The sequence below is a fragment of the Taudactylus pleione genome, unplaced genomic scaffold (assembly GCF_031769625.1).
Source record: "Taudactylus pleione unplaced genomic scaffold, aTauple2 ptg000092l, whole genome shotgun sequence".
In the NCBI taxonomy this organism is placed as follows: domain Eukaryota; kingdom Metazoa; phylum Chordata; class Amphibia; order Anura; family Myobatrachidae; genus Taudactylus; species Taudactylus pleione.
The window spans coordinates 7,668,075-7,689,924 of record NW_028284494.1 but is presented as its reverse complement, the minus strand read 5'-3'; the positions used below and the strand labels follow the sequence as shown (position 1 = coordinate 7,689,924).

General features: G+C 46.0%; 1 protein-coding gene across 1 annotated transcript in view; it reads left to right on the top strand.

Annotated features, from left to right (window-relative positions):
- The window catches only part of LOC148527157 (granzyme A-like), a 70,423-nt gene that overhangs the window by 41,473 nt on the left and 7,100 nt on the right, over nucleotides 1-21,850 (top strand). The window contains exon 4 of the mRNA XM_088469417.1: nucleotides 6,911-7,237. Within this exon, the coding sequence (XP_088325543.1) occupies nucleotides 6,911-7,237 (327 nt within the window). The remainder of the gene's footprint in view (nucleotides 1-6,910; nucleotides 7,238-21,850) is intronic.

Below are 21,850 nucleotides of genomic sequence, written 5' to 3'. Positions count from 1 at the left end.
TTTTTTTAAAAAAAGCATAAAAACAGCTAAAATCACAGAATTTGTAGGTTTTTCTGCTCCTATGCTATTATTAACCTCAATAACCTTAATTTCCACTCATTTCCAGTCTATTCTGAACACCTCACACCTCACAATAGTGTTTTTATGTCCAAAACGTTGCACCGAGGTAGCTGGATGACTATGCTAAGCGACACGAGTGGGCGGCACAAACACGTGACCCATCTAGGCGTGAAACTGCAGTGGCAGACAGGATGGCAGTTTGAAAAACTAGGCCCCAAACTGTACATAATGCAAAGAAAAAAAAGAGGTGCAAGATGGAATTGTCCTTGGGCCCTCCCACCCACCCTTATGTTGTATAAACAGGACATGCACACTTTAACAAACCAATCATTTCAGCGCCAGGGTCTGCTACACAACTGTGGCTGAAATGATTGGTTCGTTTGGGCCCCCACAAAACAAGCTGGCAATTAATGTGTCCCTGCACAAACTGGCTCTATGGAGGCAAGATGTCATCCTCATCCTCCTCATCCACCGATTCCTCACCCTCTTCAGTGTGTACATCCTCATCCTCACAAAGTATTAACTCGTCCCCACTTGAATCCACCACCACAGGTCCCTCTGTACCTTCTGGAGGCTGGTCTCCCTGGAAGAGCTGATAATTCATTTTGATGAACATCATCTTCTCCACATTCTGTGGAAGCAACCTCCTACGCCTTTCGCTGACAAGGTTCCCGGCTGCACTAAACACTCTTTCGGAGTACACACTGGAGGGGGGGCAACTCAGGTAAAATAGAGCCAGTTTGTACAGGGGCCTCCAAATTGCCTCTTTTTCCTGCCAGTACAGGTATGGACTGTCTGCCATGCCTACTTGGATGCTGTCACCGATGTAATCCTCCACCATTCTGTCAATGGTGACAGTATCATATGCAGTGACAGTAGACATGTCAGAAATTGTTGCCAGGTCCTTCAGTCCGGACCAGATGTCCAAACTTGGTCCTGCCTGCCCTGCATCACCGCCAGCGGGTTGCTTAGGATACCTAAGTTTTTTCCTGGCAGCCCCAGTTGCAGGAGAAAATGAAGAAGGAGCCGTTGACGTGTCACGTTCCGCTTCAGCTGACAGTGTGTTCACCAGCAGGTCTTTGCACCTCTGCAGGCTTGTGTCGGCCGGAAAGAGAGACACCACATAGGCTTTAAACCTAGGATCGAGCACGGTGGCCAAAACGTAGTGGTCTGATTTCAACAGATTGACCACCCTGGAATCCTGGCAAAGCGAATGAAGGGCTTCATCCACAAGTCCCACATGCCGAGCGGAATCGCTCCGTCTTAGCTCCTCCTTCACTTTCTCCAGCTGCTTCTGCAAAAGCCTGATGAGGGGAATGACCTGACTCAAGCTGGCAGTGTCTGAACTGACTTCACGTGTGGCAAGTTCGAAGGGCTGGAGAACCTTGCACAACACGGAAATCATTCTCCACTGCGCTTGAGTCAGGTGCATACCCCCTCCTTTGCCTATGTCATAGGTGGATGTATAGGCTTGTATGGCCTTTTGCTGCTCCTCCATCCTCTGAAGCATATAGAGGGTTGAGTTCCACCGCGTCACAACCTCTTGCTTCAGGTGATGGCGGGGCAGGTTCAAGAGTGTTTGCTGGCGCTCCAGTCTTCGGCACGCAGTCGCTGAATGGCGAAAGTGGCCAGAAATTTTTCGGGCCACCCAAAGCGTCTCCTGCACGCCCCTGTCGCTTTTCAGAAAATTCTGCACCACCAAGTTTATTGTGTGAGCAAAACATGGGACGTGCTGGAATTTGCCCAGATGTAATGCCCGCACAATATTGGTGGCGTTGTCAGATATCACAAATCCCCAGGAGAGTCTAAGTGGGGTAAGCCACTGGGCGATGATTTCCCTCAGTTTCTCTAAGAGGTTGTCGGCGGTGTGCCTCTTACTGAAACCGGTGATACACAGCGTAGCCTGCCTTGTAACGAGCTGGCATTTCTGAGATGCTGCTACTGGTGACGCTGCTGCTGTTGCTGCGTAAGGTGATACATCTACCCAGTGGGCTGTCACAGTCATATAGTCCTTAGTCTGCCCTGTTCCACTTGTCCACATGTCCGTGGTTAAGTGGACATTGTGTACAACGGCATTTTTCAGGACACTGAGGACACTTTTTCTGACGTTTCTGTACAGTCTCGGTATCGCCTGCCTAGTGAAGTGGAATCTAGACGGGATTTGGAACCGGGGACACACTACCTCCATCAATTGTCTAAATCCCACTGCACTAATGGCGGATACCGGACGCACGTCTAACACCAACATAGCAGTCAAGGCCTCAGTTATACGTTTTGCTTCAGGATGACTGCTGTCGTACTTCATCCTCCTCGCTAAGGACTGTTGGAGGGTCAATTGTTTAGTAAAAGTAGTGGTGTTCCTACTTCCTCTCTGGGATGATGAACGACTCCCAGCAGCAGCAACAGCAGCAGCGGCAGCAGTAGGCGTAGCAATGCAGGATCCTCCGGAGGAATCCCGGATAGGAGAGTCAGTCATGCCAGTGACATGGCCTGCAGGACTACTTCCGATCCTAACTAAGGAGGAAATTGACGAGGAGGGAGTTGACGGTGTGGTTTGCAGGCGCTTGGATACAACAGGACAACGGGATTTAGGTGTCCCTGGACTGCTTACGGTCTTAGCCAAAGTTTCTGAACTTGACAGTAACTTTTTATGAACGCGCTGCAGGTGCCGTATAAGGGAGGATGTTCCTAGGTGGTTGACGTCCCTACCCCTACTTATTTCACCTTTACATATGGTACATATGGCAAGACAGTTGTTGTCCGGATTTGGATAGAAATATTGCCAGACCAAAGAGGTGGAATGTTTGGTCTTCTGCCCAGGCATGACCGTGATGGGCTTTTTCATCCCACGGACAACAACTGTCTCCCCCGGAGCCTGATTTAAACAAACCACATCACCATCAGAATCCTCCTCGCCAACTTCCTCCTCAGCGCCAGCTACACCAGTATCCTCATCCTGTTGTACTTCAACAGTGACATCTTCAATTTGCATATCAGCAAGTGGACTGTGGGTGCTCCTTTCAGCACTTGCAGGGGGCGTGCAAATGGTGGAAAGAGCCACCTCTTCCCGTCCAGTGCTGGGAAGGTCAGGCATCGCAACCACCACCACACTTGGACTCTCCTTGGGGATTTGTGATATCTTCTTAGAAAGCACAGTTCTTCGCTGTGCTTTTGCCAGCTTAACTCTTTTGATTTTTTTTGTGGGAGGAGGGCTTCCATCGTCATGTGAAGCTGAACCACTAGTCATGAACATACTAGGGATCGACCTTAGCCGTTCCTTGCCACTCCGTGTCGTAAATGGCATATTGGCAAGTTTACGTTTCTCTTCAGCTGATTTAAATGTCTTTTTCAAGGTCATTTTCCTGAACTTTGCCATTTGGGATTGTATGTGCCCTCTACTATGACATTGGGCATCGGCCTTGGCAGACGACGTTGATGGCATGTTATCGTCTATGTCATGACTAGTGGCAGCAGCTTCAGCACTAGGAGGAAGTGGTTCTTGATCTTTCTCCATTTTATTTTTATCGGAGAAAGTTTGGTCCTCCATTTATGTTATATCGATTTGATATATACGTGCGGCTAAACACAGAAAATAATTTTTTTTTGGGTTTGGACTGGAGTGTACTTTGTGGGTTACAGCACCCTTTAACGGTCAAGCCAGCCGGCCCTTTACTTATGACACAGGCGCACGCTTGGCACTACTTTGTTGATGCACGTGCGGCTACTGCGCACACAATTCACAAACACAGAAAATAATTTTTTTTTGGTTTGGACTGGAGTGTACTTTCGGGGGTTACAGCACCCTTTAACGGTCAAGCCAGCCGGCCCTTTACTTATGACACAGGCGCACGCTTGGCACTACTTTGTTGATGCACGTGCGGCTACTGCGCACACAATTCACAAACACAGAAAATAATTTTTTTTTTGGTTTGGACTGGAGTGTACTTTCGGGGGTTACAGCACCCTTAACGGTCAAGCCAGCCGGCCCTTTACTTATGACACAGGCGCACGCTTGGCACTACTTTGTTGATGCACGTGCGGCTACTGCGCACACAATTCACAAACACAGAAAATATTTTTTTTTTGGTTTGGACTGGAGTGTACTTTCGGGGGTTACAGCACCCTTTAACGGTCAAGCCAGCCGGCCCTTTACTTATGACACAGGCGCACGCTTGGCACTACTTTGTTGATGCACGTGCGGCTACTGCGCACACAATTCACAAACACAGAAAATAATTTTTTTTTTGGTTTGGACTGGAGTGTACTTTCGGGGGTTACAGCACCCTTAACGGTCAAGCCAGCCGGCCCTTTACTTATGACACAGGCGCACGCTTGGCACTACTTTGTTGATGCACGTGCGGCTACTGCGCACACAATTCACAAACACAGAAAATAATTTTTTTTTGGTTTGGACTGGAGTGTACTTTCGGGGGTTACAGCACCCTTTAACGGTCAAGCCAGCCGGCCCTTTACTTATGACACAGGCGCACGCTTGGCACTACTTTGTTGATGCACGTGCGGCTACTGCGCACACAATTCACAAACACAGAAAATAATTTTTTTTTTGGTTTGGACTGGAGTGTACTTTGGGGGTTACAGCACCCTTTAACGGTCAAGCCAGCCGGCCCTTTACTTATGACACAGGCGCACGCTTGGCACTACTTTGTTGATGCACGTGCGGCTACTGCGCACACAATTCACAAACACAGAAAATAATTTTTTTTTTGGTTTGGACTGGAGTGTACTTTCGGGGGTTACAGCACCCTTAACGGTCAAGCCAGCCGGCCCTTTACTTATGACACAGGTGCACGCTTGGCACTACTTTGTTGATGCACGTGCGGCTACTGCGCACACAATTCACAAACACAGAAAATAATTTTTTTTTTGGTTTGGACTGGAGTGTACTTTCGGGGGTTACAGCACCCTTAACGGTCAAGCCAGCCGGCCCTTTACTTATGACACAGGCGCACGCTTGGCACTACTTTGTTGATGCACGTGCGGCTACTGCGCACACAATTCACAAACACAGAAAATAATTTTTTTTTGGGTTTGGACTGGAGTGTACTTTCGGGGGTTACAGCACCCTTAACGGTCAAGCCAGCCGGCCCTTTACTTATGACACAGGCGCACGCTTGGCACTACTTTGTTGATGCACGTGCGGCTACTGCGCACACAATTCACAAACACAGAAAATAATTTTTTTTTGGTTTGGACTGGAGTGTACTTTCGGGGGTTACAGCACCCTTAACGGTCAAGCCAGCCGGCCCTTTACTTATGACACAGGCGCACGCTTGGCACTACTTTGTTGATGCACGTGCGGCTACTGCGCACACAATTCACAAACACAGAAAATATATTATATTTTTAGCACTTGGGGGGAGCACCCCTGATGGACAGAGCACCCCCTGGACAACACTACAGCACCTCTTTAGGACTGGGACACTGCACAGGACTTTGGAGTGGACACAGCCCCTATGGAGAACTGACTGCACAACACAGTCCAGCCAGCCCCTATGGACTTTGAAGTAGTGGACACAGCCCCTATTAACAACAGCAGCACAGCACAACACAGCCAGCCCCTATGGACTTTGAAGTAGTGGACAACAGCAGCACTACACTACACTACACTACACAGCCCTAACTCCCACCCTCCCTCTTCACTGTCCACAGCCGAGTGAGAAAATGGCGCCGACGTGGGTACCTTATATAGGATCCAAAACCCGCGAGACTCGGAAGGCGGGAAGATGACGTTTTGCCTCGATTTCAGAATCCGAGTCAGGCGGGAAAAGTCGAGCCTGACTCGGATCGGACTCGGATCGGGGGGGCTCGGGGGGGTTCGGATTTCAGAAATCCGAACCCGCTCACCCCTAGTCCTCATACACCTAACCTCAATACACCATATGGCGAGTGTCCATCAGACCTAACCACATGCCACTAACACCTCCCTACATGTCACGTACATGCCATCAGTCATTCATACATGCCATCAAACATACTCCACATGCCATCAGATTACTCCCATATACCACCAACCTGTTTCTACATAAAGTCATACCCCTTCCACAAGAAATCAGACCCCGCACACACATGCAAGCCTTCACCTACATGCCATCAGATTCCCTTCACTTTTCATCAGATTCCCTCATAATCCCACCAGATGTCCTCCACTTGCCACCAGATGTCCTCCACATGCCATCAGACATCCCCAGCCTCCTCCTGTATCAAGATAATACCATTCAAAATTTAGGTTTTTCATAGGCTGCAGGGCTGGCAAAAGGTCCATGGGTTCTGTAGGTGACAATCTGCAGCAGAGCAGGCAACCTCTGATGAGATCATTTCCATGAGGCTGCTGATCATCTCTTTCAATAGAGCTCAGAACATGTTCTGTGGGCCCAAGGTGCTTTGTCTCATAGGAGTCAGTCATAGTGTGTGAGAGCTGCATTGTGTGTACTAGTGCAGCAGACAGTAGCAATGCATTCTCTTATGCACACATGCCAGTGCTACCTCACCCCTTCCCTTTGTCAGGCACCGACTGGCGCCTCCATGTCTAGCACTGGGGCACATACCCCACTAGCCCCTTCTGCATCTCCCCTCTTCCAATCATATGTCAATTTACACTGTATTATACTTATGATTGGTCAAGTTACACTGTTAGTATATATATTGCTTGTACAGTGCTAAGGGCACTTTGTGGCACCTTAAAAATGTAAGATAATAATAACACAAATAGTGCTTTGTTTAAACTTGTTGAAAATATTTTCCTGTTTTTCGTAACAGATTTGAAGATGATAATTATAATTTTATTGTTATCGTGATTATTATTATTATTATTATTATTATTATTTTACAGCTTTCTCGCAAAGCACAGCTAAACAAAGCTGTCAAACCCCTGGCATTACCCACAACTTTCACTGATGTCAAAGGAGGGACCGTTTGTGAGGCTGCAGGATGGGGTAGAACCAAAAACATCGGTGTCCAGAATCCCGACAAGCTGATGGAAGTCAGTGTTTCCAACAAGCTGATGGAAGTCAGTGTTCCCGACAAGCTGATGGAAGTCATTCTTGCAGTCCTAGACAGAGAGACATGTAAAGCCAAGATAAAATCTCTGTGGTCACTACAAGTTACAAAGAATATGATGTGTACCAGTGAAAAACGTGGAGGAAAGGATGTATGCAATGTAAGTACAGTATGTGACTATAATAAAGGAGGTGCATCACCATGATTACATACCTATGGAAAGAGATGGAGACATCCAAGGGCAGATTACAATATATGAGCTTCTGGCAGGGCAGACACTCCTGAACTTACATTTCTCACCCAAACCAGTTACTTTCCTTAATATAACTCCTACTACATCCTACTGTATCTGCACAACTTAAATACATGGAAATGATTCATCTCTAAGACCTCTATTTACTACAATCCACATTCGTATTGAAAATGTAGGAATTATCACAGGGATGTATCAATTATCACTTGCAGGGACAGAGCTTGTGATAAAGCCCCCTGTCCCTGCGAATGCCCTCCGCACATATCTCACTGTATTTAATTTTTATTAATTCTGAACAGATCACATTTAGGGGTAAATTTACTAAGAATCGAGTCTGGGAGAGTTTGCTTTTTTTTCAACTCGATTAGCTTCACCTAAACTCGGGTGATTTGAAGCTCCTGAGACTCTCAAATTTACAAAGAAGGGAGTTTAGCTGAGAGTGAGATGTCCGATGGTGAAGCAGAACAAGATTTCTCTGCCGAGTAGCAGGTTTTGCAGGAGATGACTCACTCGAGATTGCAGCGTCTTCTCTCTGCAAAACTCTCCCGAGCAAGCAGCCTGCACATATCAGTGAGATACGTGTAAGCTGCTTGTGTTGTACCTGTTAAAAAAACGGGTTAAAAGTGGTTAAAAAAAATGACATAGGGCCCCCCCCCTAAAGCTTAACCAGCCCCAGGCTTGCCAGCCTGTCCTGGTTTCTAAGATTACGGGGAACAAAATGTGTATGGTTCCCCCGTAATCTTAGAAACCAGGACAGGCTGGCAAGCCTGGGGCTGGTTAAGCTTTAGGGGGGGGACCCCATGTTATTTTTTTCTGATATTTAAATTTATTTTCTGTATTTACAGGCAGAAACATACATGGATCACAGCGATCTGTGTATGTTTCTGCTAAACTCTCAGATCACAGGCAGTTGTATTTTTTGCACGCGTTTTTGCAGGAGAGTTTGCCCATCTCATGAGAGTTTCGAAACTCTCTGCTTGGTAAATTCCAGAATTCTATCTTCACCAGTGAAAAGGTTCTCAAGTTTTGCCGATAGTGAATTGAAGAGAGTTTGCTAACTCTCCTGTATTTTCCCGTAGCAAAGGAGATCTCTCTCCCGAGTTTGACATTAGTAAATTTGAGAGTGGGAAAAAATGCCCAAACTCTCCAGAGATTGCTAACTCTCCCAAACTCTCAGCTTGGTAAATTTACCCCTTAGTAGTTTCCATTGCAAGTATGAGAAATGAGATCTGTTTACTAAAAATATGCAAAGGGCTTGGAGCATTTTTTCATGAAAACTGCTCCAATAAGCCCTTTAATACATTAATGTGATACTAAAACAATGTGAAAAGGGCGCGAAAACACCTTTTTTCACATTTATTTTTTAAATACAGGTTGAGCCTCCCATATATAAAATGCTTGGGACCAGGGGTATTTTGGATATTGGAATATTACGTATTTTGGAACATTTGTATACCTTAATGAGATATCTTGGGAATGGGACCCAAATCTAAACACAGAATGCATTTATGTTTTATATACACACACCTTATACACACAGCCTGTAGGTAATTTTATACAATATTTTCAATAATTTTGTGGCTCAAACAAAGTTTGTGTATATACATGAAGTTCAATTATGTTTCATATACACCTTATATACACGGGGCCTGATTCAGATGCTTTCACAAGCTGCCGCGCGCTCGTACGCGGCCGATGTTTTTCAATCTGCGCATGCGTACTCTTCGTATTACGCGTGCACGAACTGGTACGAAGATGGGGAAACTCTCGCTAGCCAAGCTTAGACAGCCCAGCAGAATGAGTGACAGGTCAAGCCGTTTGTGGGTGGTAACAGGGGCAGGCCACTAGAAATGGGGGGAGTGGAGCTGCGGCCGCAGAGGTGTGCAAAATTAACAGGCAGCGTCATAGGACACGTCATTTGGTTGATTTAGATACTGAAGTACTCGCAGTGCTTGCGGCAGTGTATAGTCAACCTCAAGTGCTGCGATCGCTTCCGATGGTGATCGATGTACCAATGTTTCATACACTTCCGGGAGATAATGTACGCAAGTGGGAGTCTTAAGACAGGCTGGTGGGCATCTACAAATATAAAGTGATCACTCGCCCAGACATAGTGGGCGTGCTTATGACTTGCCTTGCGAGCGGCTGCCTTGACGTCACTTAGCCGAATTTCCATACGCTGGGAGCAAGCGGCCGCATCTAGCGAACGGGTCTGAATCAGGTCCACAGCCTGAAGGTAATTTTATACAATATTTTTGCTAATTTTGTGCCTTAAACAAAGTTTGTGTACACTGAACCATCAAAAAGCAACGGTTTCACTATCTAAGTCATGCTGAAAAAATTCTGTATTTCATATTATTTTTGGATATGGGAGACTCAACCTATAATATTGATAAATAGGGTCCTAACTGAGCTAAAAGTTAACATTTTGAAATAGGTAAATAATTTATTCTATATGAAGTAAGACATGTGAAACACTTTTGCTCCAATATTTGCATCCACTTCCTGGTCTATAGAACCAGCCCTATAAGTAGGAATGCAACTCAATATGTGGCCTGTGTCCAAAAATACGGATGGTGGGTTCAGTAGAAACTTCACATAAAAGTCAAAACCTACTTCAGCTTTGGGTCCACCAGCAGCAGCAAGCAGTCTCCCACTGCAGCCCAGCACACAGCAATGTGTGCTGGGCTGCTAATAAGTAAGAGGGAGGGGGCGGCGCACCCTCCCTCCCGGCGCCCCTGATCTTATCTGCCCCATCCACCTGCTCAGCCCACAATATCATCAACGCACCCTCTCTGAATACTGCCTACATTATAAACGGGCCGCCAAGAGCAGTGATGGGCCCGGGTACTGGGGGCATGGCCAAATCAGGGTGTGTGCTGGACTGGAGTGTAAGTCATCTCTCTCTTCTCTCTTACCATCCGATATGCATCTATCTATTATGGGGGGGGAGACATAAGTGGGCCCCTACCAGGCCCCTCCAACCATCACGAGCCTGGATAAAGAGTCTCCTCACTTCCCCCTTGGCACCCCTGCTTCCACCTCAGCTGCCTACTCTAGCTTCTGTTGCAGACGCAGAACAAAACCATGCAAGATGCACATCACAAAAGGGCAAACTTTTGACTCCGCATCAGCCCTAGAGCCTATACGAAAATCCTGTGCTCACGTCTGCTAAACTTTGCAACTTATTACCAATGGCACAGAATTATTTGATAGAATATGGTTATGCAATGTCACTGTGTACCAATAGTCATGTCACTTTCTACCAATATGACTGTGTACCAATAGTCATGTCACTGTGTACCAATATGACTGTGTACCAATAGACATATCACTTTGTAGTTTGTACCAATATGACTGTGTACCAATAGTCATGTCACTGTGTACCAATATGTCTGTGTACCAATAGTCATATAACTGTGTACCAATATGACTGTGTACCAATAGTCATGTCACTGTGTACCAATATGTCTGTGTACCAATAGTCATGTAACTGTCTACCAATATGACTGTGTACCAATAGTCATGTCACTGTGTACCAATATGACTATGTACCAATAGGAATGTCACTGTGTACCAATAGTCATAATACTGTGTACCAATAGTCATGTCACTGTGTACCAATATGACTGTGTACCAATAGTAATGTCACTGTGTACCAATATGACTATGTACCAATAGTAATGTCACTGTGTACCAGTAGTCATATCGCTGTGTACCAATAGTCATGTCACTGTGTACCAATATGACTGTGTACCAATAGTAATGTCACTGTGTACCAGTAGTCATATCACTGTGCACCAATAGTCATGTCACTGTGCACCAATGGTCATGTCACTGTGCACCAATTTTCATGTCACTGTCCACCAATGGTCATGTCACTGTGTACCAATAGTCATGACACTGTGTACCTATAATCATGTCAACATGTACCAAAAGTCAAGTCACTGGATACCAATATGACTGTGTACCAATAGTAATGTCACTGTGTACCAATAGTCATGTCACTGTGTACCAGTAGTCATATCACTGTATACCAATAGTCATGTCAGTGTGTACCAATAGTCATGTCACTATGCACCAATGGTCATGTCACTGTGTACCAATAGTCATGTCACTGTGTACCAATAATCATGTCACTGTGTATCAATACCAATATGACAGTGTACCAATAGTCACGTCACTGTGTTGTCACTGTGTACCAATAGTCATGTCATTATGTACCAATAGTCAAGTTGCCATGTACCAATATGGCTGTGTACCAATAGTCATGTTTCTGTGTACCAATAGCCATGTCACTGTGTACCAATATGACTGTGTACCAATAGTCATGTTTCTGTGTACCAATAGCCATGTCACTGTGTACCAATATGACTGTGTACCAATAGCCATGTCACTCAGTTCCAATATGACTATGTACCAATAGTAATGTCACTGTCTACCAATATAGCTATGTACCAATAGTCATGTCACTGTGTACCAATATGACTGTGTACCAATAGTCACGTCACTGTGTACCAATATGGCTGTGTACCATTAGTTATGTCTCTGTGTACCAATAGTCACGTCACTGTGTACCAATAGTCAGGCCCGCCAAGAGCCGTGGCGGGCCCCAGTAATATTGGCCGTGGCCTAATCGCGTGAGGCGTGGCCATGCCCCCTTGCCGAGAAACTGGGGAGGGGGGGCGCTCTGAGCCCCCTCAGCCCGGCGCAAAGCCAGGGGGGCGTGATCAGTGTGATCGCTCCCCCGCACAGGCATGGGAGACTGCTGTGGCTGCTGCTCAGCAGCCACGAGCAGTCTCCAACTGCAGCTCACCACACGCTGTGTGCTGGGCTGCTGTGAGGGGGGGAGCGGCGCCGGACCAGGGCCCCCGCCGGGCCCCTCTGGAAGCCCGGGCCCGGGTAATCTGTACCCGCTCCCACCCCCTCTCAGCACCCCTGCCAATAGTCAAGTCACTGTGTACCAATAGTCATGTAACTTTGTACCAATATGACTATGTACCAATAGTCATGTCACTGTGAACCAATATGACTTTGTCCCAATAGTAATGTCACTTTGTACCATTAGTCTTGTCACTGTGTACCAATAATCATGTCACCGTGTACCAAAAGTCCTGTCACTGTGTACCAATATGACTGTGTACCAATAGTCATGTCACTGTGTACCAATATGACTGTGTACCAATAGTCATGTCACTGTGTGCCAATATGACTGTGTACAATAGTCATGTCACTGTGTTGTCACTGTGTACCAAGAGTCATGTCCCTGTGTACCAATGGTCATGTCGCCATGTACCAATAGTCATGTCACTGTGTACCAATAATCATGTCACCATGTACCAGTAGTCATATCACTGTATACCAATAGTCATGTCAATGTGAACCAATAGTAATGTCACTGTGCACCAATAGTTATGTCACTGTGTACCAAAAGTCATGTTACTGTGTACCAATAGTCATGTCACTGTATACCAATATGACTGTGTGCCAATAGTCATGTCACTGTGTACCAATAGTCATATCACTGTGTACCAATAGTCATATCACTGTGTACCAATAGTCATGTCACTGTGTACCAATATGACTGTATACCAATAGTAATGACACTGTGTACCAATATGACTATGTACCAATAGTAATGTCACTCTGTACCAGTAGTCATATCACTGTGTACCAATAGTCATGTCACTGTGTACCAATATGACTGTGTACCAATAGTAATGTCACTGTGTACCAGTAGTCATATCACTGTGTACCAATAGTCATGTCACTGTGTACCAGTAGTCATGTCACTGTGCACCAATGGTCATATCACTGTGCACCAATTTTCATGTCACTGTCCACCAATGGTCATGTCACTGTGTACCAATAGTCATGACACTGTGTACCTATAATCATGTCAACGTGTACCAAAAGTCATGTCACTGGATACCAATATGACTGTGTACCAATAGTAATGTCACTGTGTACCAATAGTCATGTCACTGTGTACCAGTAGTCATATCACTGTATATCAATAGTCATGTCAGTGTGTACCAATAGTCATGTCACTGTGCACCAATGGTCATGTCACTGTGTACCAATAGTCATGTCACTGTGTACCAATAATCATGTCACTGTGTATCAATACCAATATGACAGTGTACCAATAGTCACGTCACTGTGTTTTCACTGTGTACCAATAGTCATGTCATTATGTACCAATAGTCATGTTGCCATGTACCAATATGGCTGTGTACCAATAGTCATGTTTCTGTGTACCAATAGCCATGTCACTGTTTTCCAATATGACTATGTACCAATAGTAATGTCACTGTCTACCAATATGGCTGTGTACCAATAGTCATGTTACTGTGTACCAATAATCAGGCCCGCCAAGAGCCGTGGCGGCCCCAGTAATATTGGCCGTGGCCTAATCGCGTGAGGCGTGGCCATGCTCCCTTGCCGAGAAACTGGGGAGGGGGGGCGCTCTGAGCCTCCTCAGCCCGGCGCAAAGCCAGGGGGGGCGTGATCAGTGTGATCGCTCCCCCGCACAGGCATGGGAGACTGCTGTGGCTGCTGCTCAGCAGCCACGAGCAGTCTCCAACTGCAGCTCTGCACACGCTGTGTGCTGGGCTGCTGTGAGGGGGGGAGCTGCGCCGGACCCGGGCCCCCGCCGGGCCCCTCAGGAAGCCGGGGCCCGGGTAATCTGTACCCGCTCCCACCCCCTCTCAGCGCCCCTGCCAATAGTCAAGACACTGTGTACCAATAGTCATGTCACTGCGTACCAATAAAACTATGTACCAATAGTCATGTCTCTGTGTCCCAATAGTCGTGTCACTGTGTAATAAAAGTCATGTCACTGTGTACCAATAGTCGTGTCACTGTGTACCAATGGTCATGTCACTGTGTACCAATAATCATGTCACAATGTACCAATTTTCATGTCACTGTGAACCAATATGACTTTGTCCCAATAGTAATGTCAGTTTGTACCAATAGTCTTGTCACTGTGTACCAATAATCATGTCACCGTGTACCAAAAGTCCTGCCGTGTACCAAAAGTCCTGTCACTGTGTACCAATAGTCATGTCACTGTGTACCAACATGACTGTGTACAAAAGTCATGTCACTGTGTTGTCACTGTGTACCAATAGTCATGTCATTGTGTACAAATAGTCATGTCCCTGTGTACCAATGGTCATATCACCATGTACCAGTAGTCATATCACTGTATACCAATAGTCATGTCAATGTGAACCAATAGTAATGTCACTGTGCACCAATAGTTATGTCACTGTGTACCAAAAGTCATGTCACTGTGTACCAATAGCCATGTCACTGTGTACCAATATGACTGTGTGCCAATAGTCATGTCACTGTGTACCAATAGTCATATCACTGTGTACCAATAGTCATGTCACTGTGTACCAATATGACTGTGTACCAATAGTAATGTCACTGTGTACCAATATGACTATGTACCTATAGTAATGTCACTGTGTACCAGTAGTCATATCACTGTGTACCAATAGTCATGTCACTGTGTACCGATATGACTGTGTACCAATAGTAATGTCACTGTGTACCAGTAGTCATATCACTGTGTACCAATAGTCATGTCACTGTGCACCAATAGTCATGTCACTGTGCACCAATGGTATTGTCACTGTGCACCAATTTTCATGTCACTGTCCACCAATGGTCATGTCACTGTGTACCAATAGTCATGACACTGTGTACCTATAATCATGTCAACGTGTACCAGTAGTCATATCACTGTATATCAATAGTCATTTCACTCTGCACCAATGGTCATGTCACTGTGTACCAATAGTCATGTCACTGTGTACCAATAATCATGTCACTGTGTATCAATACCAATATGACAGTGTACCAATAGTCACGTCACTATGTTTTTACTCTGTACCAATAGTCATGTTGCCAAGTACCAATATGGCTGTGTACCAATAGTCATGTTTCTGTGTACCAATAGCCATGTCACTGTGTAACAACAGTCATGTAACTGTGTTCCAATATGACTATGTACCAATAGTCATGTCACTCTGTTCCAATATGACTATGTACCAATAGTCATGTCACTGTGTTCCAATATGACTATGTACCAATAGTAATGTCACTGTCTACCAATATAGCTATGTACCAATAGTCATATCTCTGTGTACCAATAGTCATGTCACTGTGTACCTATATGGCTGTGTACCAATAGTCATGTCACTGTGTACCAATAGTCAGGCCCGCCAAGAGCCGTGGCGGGCCCCAGTAATATTGGCCGTGGCTTAATCGCGTGAGGCGTGGCCATGCCCCCTTGCCGAGAAACTGGGGAGGGGGGGCGCTCTGAGCCCCCTCAGCCCGGCGCAAAGCCAGGGGGGCGTGATCAGTGTGATCGCTCCCCCGCACAGGCATGGGAGACTGCTGTGGCTGCTGCTCAGCAGCCACGAGCAGTCTCCAACTGCAGCTCACCACACGCTGTGTGCTGGGCTGCTGTGAGGGGGGGAGTGGCGCCGGACCCGGGCCCCCGCCGGGCCCCTCTGGAAGTCAGGGCCCGGGTAATCTGTACCCGCTCCCACCCCCTCTCAGCACCCCTGCCAATAGTCAAGTCACTGTGCACCAATAGTCATGTCACTGTGTACCAATATGACTATGTACCAATAGTCATGTCACTGTGTACCAATATGACTGTATACCAATAGTAATGTCACTTTGTACCATTAGTCTTGTCACTGTGTACCAATATGACTATGTACCAATAGTCATGTCACTGTGTACCAATATGACTATGTACCAATAGTCATGTCACTATGTTCCAATATAACTATGTACCAATAGTCATGTCACTGTGTACCAATATGACTATGTACCAATAGTCATGTCACTATGTTCCAATATAACTATGTACCAATAGTCATGTCACTGCGTACCAATATGACTATGTACCAATAGTCATGTCACTATGTTCCAATATAACTATGTACCAATAGTCATGTCACTATGTTCCAATATAACTATGTCCCAATAGTCGTGTCACTGTGTACCAGTAGTTATGTCACTGTGTACCAATAGTCATATCAATGTGTACCAATGGTCATTTCACTGTGTACCAATAATCATGTCACCATATACCAAAAGTCATGTCACAATGTACCAATTTTCATGTCACTGTGAACCAATATGACTTTGTCCCAATAGTAATGTCACTTTGTACCAATAGTCTTGTCACTGTGTACCAATAATCATGTCACCGTGTACCAAAAGTCCTGTCACTGTGTACCAATAGTCATTTCACTGTGTACCAATATGACTGTGTACAATAGTCATGTCACTGTGTTGTCACTGTGTACCAATAGTCATGTCATTGTGTACCAATAGTCATGTCCCTGTGTACCAATGGTCATGTCGCCATGTACCAATAGTCATGTCACTGTGTACCAATAATCATGTCACCATGTACCAGTAGTCATTTCACTGTATACCAATAGTCATGTCAATGTGAACCAATAGTAATGTCACTGTGCACCAATAGCTAAGTCACTGTGTACCAAAAGTCATTTCACTGTATACCAATAGTCATGTCACTGTGTACCAATATGACTGTGTGCCAATAGTCATGTCACTGTGTACCAATAGTCATATCACTGTGTACCAATAGTCATGTCACTGTGTACCAATATGACTGTGTACCAATAGTAATGTCACTGTGTACCAATATGACTATGTACCAATAGTAATGTCACTGTGTACCAGTAGTCATATCACTGTGTACCAATAGTCATGTCACTGTGCACCAATAGTCATGTCACTGTGCACCCATGGTCATGTCACTGTGCACCAATTTTCATGTCACTGTCCACCAATGGTCATGTCACTGTGTACCAATAGTCATGACACTGTATACCTATAATCATGTCAACATGTACCAAAAGTCATGTCACTGGATACCAATATGACTGTGTACCAATAGTAATGTCACTGTGTACCAATAGTCATGTCACTGTGTACCAGTAGTCATATCACTGTATATCAATAGTCATGTCAGTGTGTACCAATAGTCATGTCACTGTGCACCAATGGTCATGTCACTGTGCACCAATGGTCATGTCACTGTGTACCAATAATCATGTCACTGTGTATCAATACCAATATGACAGTGTACCAATAGTCACGTCACTGTGTTTTCACTGTGTACCAATAGTCATGTCATTATGTACCAATAGTCATGTTGCCATGTACCAATATGGCTGTGTACCAATAGTCATGTTTCTGTGTACCAATAGCCATGTCACTGTGTTCCAATATGACTATGTACCAATAGTAATGTCACTGTCTACCAATATAGCTATGTACCAATAGTCATGTATCTGTGTACCAATAGTCACGTCACTGTGTACCTATATGGCTGTGTACCAATAGTCATGTCACTGTGTACCAATATGACTATGTACCAATAATCATGTCACTGTGTATCAATAGTCAGGCCCGCCAAGAGCCGTGGCGGGCCCCAGTAATATTGGCCGTGGCCTAATCGCGTGAGGCGTGGCCATGCCCCCTTGCCGAGAAACTGGGGAGGGGGGGCGCTCTGAGCCCCCTCAGCCCGGCGCAAAGCCAGGGGGGGCGTGATCAGTGTGATCGCTCCCCCGCACAGGCATGGGAGACTGCTGTGGCTGCTGCTCAGCAGCCACGAGCAGTCTCCAACTGCAGCTCACCACACGCTGTGTGCTGGGCTGCTGTGAGGGGGGGAGCGGCGCCGGACCAGGGCCCCCGCCGGGCCCCTCAGGAAGCCTGGGCCCGGGTAATCTGTACCCGCTCCCACCCCCTCTCAGCGCCCCTGCCAATAGTCAAGTCACTGTGCACCAATAGTCATGTAACTTTGTACCAATAGTCATGTCACTGTGAACCAATATGACTTTGTCCCAATAGCAATGTCACTTTGTACCAATAGTCTTGTCACTGTGTACCAATAATCATGTCACCGTGTACCAAAAGTCCTGTCACTGTGTACCAATAGTCATGTCACTGTGTACCAATATGACTGTGTACAATAGTCATGTCACTGTGTTGTCAGTGTGTACCAATAGTCATGTCACTGTGTACCAATAATCATGTCACCATGTACCAGTAGTCATATCACTGTATACCAATAGTCATGTCAATGTGTACCAATAGCTATGTCACCGTGTACCAATAATCATGTCACCGTGTGCCAAAAGTCATGTCACAGTGTACCAATAGTCATGTCACTGTGTAACAATATGACTGTGTACCAATAGTCATGTCACTGTGTTTTCACTGTTTACCAATAGTCATGTCATTGTGTACCAATAGTTATGTCCCTGTGTACCAATGGTCATGTCGCCATGTACCAATAGTCATGTCACTGTGTACCAATAATCATGTTACTGTGTACCCACTATGTACCAATAGTCATGTCATTGTGTACCAATAGTCATGTCCCTGTGTACCAATGGTCATGTCGCCATGTAACAATAGTCATGTCACTGTGTACCAATAATCATGTCACCATGTACCAATAATAATGTCACCGTGTACCAATAATCATGTCACCGTGTACCAATAGTCATGTCACTGTGCACCAATAATCGTGTCACTGTGTACCAATAGTCATGTCACCATGTACAAATACTCATATCACTATGTACCAATAATCACGTCACTGTGTACCAATATGACTGTGTACCAATAGTCATGTAATTGTAAGGCCGTAACTAGGGTAGTGCGACCACTGCCATGGCACATGGGTACCACGGGACAGGGGGCGCTGTTTGGCCTGTCAATTTTCCTATTTATTATCATTCTCACTTGTAGCTTCCTCTTTTATCCCCAGCATCTCCTGGCCTCCCCTATAACTTTCATGGACCTTTCCATGTGGCCATGGCCCTTTTTCAGGTGCACCTCATCTTATGTCCCTATTTAAAAAATGTAGGGGGGGCGCCAATGCTCTCTCTGGCACAGGGCACCAAAAGGTCTAGTTACGGCTCTGTGTCATTGTGTACCAATAGTCATGTCACTGTGTTGTCACTGTGTACCAATAGTAATGTCACTGTGTACCAATGGTCATGTTACTGTGTACCAATAGTCATGTCACTGTGTACCAATGGTCATGTTACTGTGTACCAATAGTCATGTCACTGTGTAGGAATAGTCATGTCACTGTGTAGGAATAGTCAAGTCTCTGTGTACAAATAGTCATGTCATCGTGTACCAATGGTCATGTCACTGTGTACCAATAGCCATGTCACTGTGTAGGAATGGTCATGTTACTGTGTACCAATAGTCATTACACTGTGTACGAATAGTCATGTCATCGTGTACCAATGGTCATGTCACTGTGTAGGAATGGTCATGTCACTGTGTAGGAATGGTCATGTTACTGTGTAGGAATGGTCATGTTACTGTGTACCAATAATCATTACACTGTGTACTAGGGGTGAGCGGGTTCGGATTTCTGAAATCCGAACCCCCCCGAGCCCCCCCGATCCGAGTCCGATCCGAGTCAGGCTCGACTTTTCCCGCCTGACTCGGATCTGAAATCGAGGCAAAACGTCATCTTCCCGCCTTCCGAGTCTCGCGGGTTTTGGATCCTATATAAGGTACACACGTCGGCGCCATTTTCTCACTCGGCTGTGGACAGTGAAGAGGGAGGGTGGGAGTTAGGGCTGTGTAGTGTAGTGTAGTGTAGTGCTGCTGTTGTCCACTACTTCAAAGTCCATAGGGGCTGGCTGTGTTGTGCTGTGCTGCTGTTGTTAATAGGGGCTGTGTCCACTACTTCAAAGTCCATAGGGGCTGGCTGGACTGTGTTGTGCAGTCAGTTCTCCATAGGGGCTGTGTCCACTCCAAAGTCCTGTGCAGTGTCCCAGTCCTAAAGGAGTGCTGTAGTGTTGTCCAGGGGGTGCTCTGTCATCAGGGGTGCTCCCCCCCAAGTGCTAAAAAAATAATATATTTTCTGTGTTTGTGAATTGTGTGCGCAGTAGCCGCACGTGCATCAACAAAGTAGTGCCAAGCGTGCGCCTGTGTCATAAGTAAAGGGCCGGCTGGCTTGACCGTTAAGGGTGCTGTAACCCCCGAAAGTACACTCCAGTCCAAACCAAAAAAAAATTATTTTCTGTGTTTGTGAATTGTGTGCGCAGTAGCCGCACGTGCATCAACAAAGTAGTGCCAAGCGTGCGCCTGTGTCATAAGTAAAGAGCCGGCTGGCTTGACCGTTAAGGGTGCTGTAACCCCCGAAAGTACACTCCAGTCCAACCAAAAAAAAATTATTTTCTGTGTTTGTGAATTGTGTGCGCAGTAGCCGCACGTGCATCAACAAAGTAGTGCCAAGCGTGCGCCTGTGTCATAAGTAAAGGGCCGGCTGGCTTGACCGTTAAAGGGTGCTGTAACCCCCGAAAGTACACTCCAGTCCAAACCAAAAAAAAATTATTTTCTGTGTTTGTGAATTGTGTGCGCAGTAGCCGCACGTGCATCAACAAAGTAGTGCCAAGCGTGCGCCTGTGTCATAAGTAAAGGGCCGGCTGGCTTGACCGTTAAAGGGTGCTGTAACCCCCGAAAGTACACTCCAGTCCAAACCAAAAAAAAATTATTTTCTGTGTTTGTGAATTGTGTGCGCAGTAGCCGCACTTGCATCAACAAAGTAGTGCCAAGCGTGCGCCTGTGTCATAAGTAAAGGGCCGGCTGGCTTGACCGTTAAGGGTGCTGTAACCCCCGAAAGTACACTCCAGTCCAAACCTAAAAAAAAATTATTTTCTGTGTTTGTGAATTGTGTGCGCAGTAGCCGCACGTGCATCAACAAAGTAGTGCCAAGAGTGCGCCTGTGTCATAAGTAAAGGGCCGGCTGGCTTGACCGTTAAAGGGTGCTGTAACCCCCGAAAGTACACTCCAGTCCAAACCAAAAAAAAATTATTTTCTGTGTTTGTGAATTGTAGTGCGCAGTAGCCGCACGTGCATCAACAAAGTAGTGCCAAGCGTGCGCCTGTGTCATAAGTAAAGGGCCGGCTGGCTTGACCGTTAAAGGGTGCTGTAACCCCCGAAAGTACACTCCAGTCCAAACCAAAAAAAAATTATTTTCTGTGTTTGTGAATTGTTGTGCGCAGTAGCCGCACGTGCATCAACAAAGTAGTGCCAAGCGTGCGCCTGTGTCATAAGTAAAGGGCCGGCTGGCTTGACCGTTAAAGGGTGCTGTAACCCCCAAAGTACACTCCAGTCCAAACCAAAAAAAAAATTATTTTCTGTGTTTGTGAATTGTGTGCGCAGTAGCCGCACGTGCATCAACAAAGTAGTGCCAAGCGTGCGCCTGTGTCATAAGTAAAGGGCCGGCTGGCTTGACCGTTAAAGGGTGCTGTAACCCCCGAAAGTACACTCCAGTCCAAACCAAAAAAAAATTATTTTCTGTGTTTGTGAATTGTGTGCGCAGTAGCCGCACGTGCATCAACAAAGTAGTGCCAAGAGTGCGCCTGTGTCATAAGTAAAGGGCGCGCTGGCTTGACCGTTAAAGGGTGCTGTAACCCA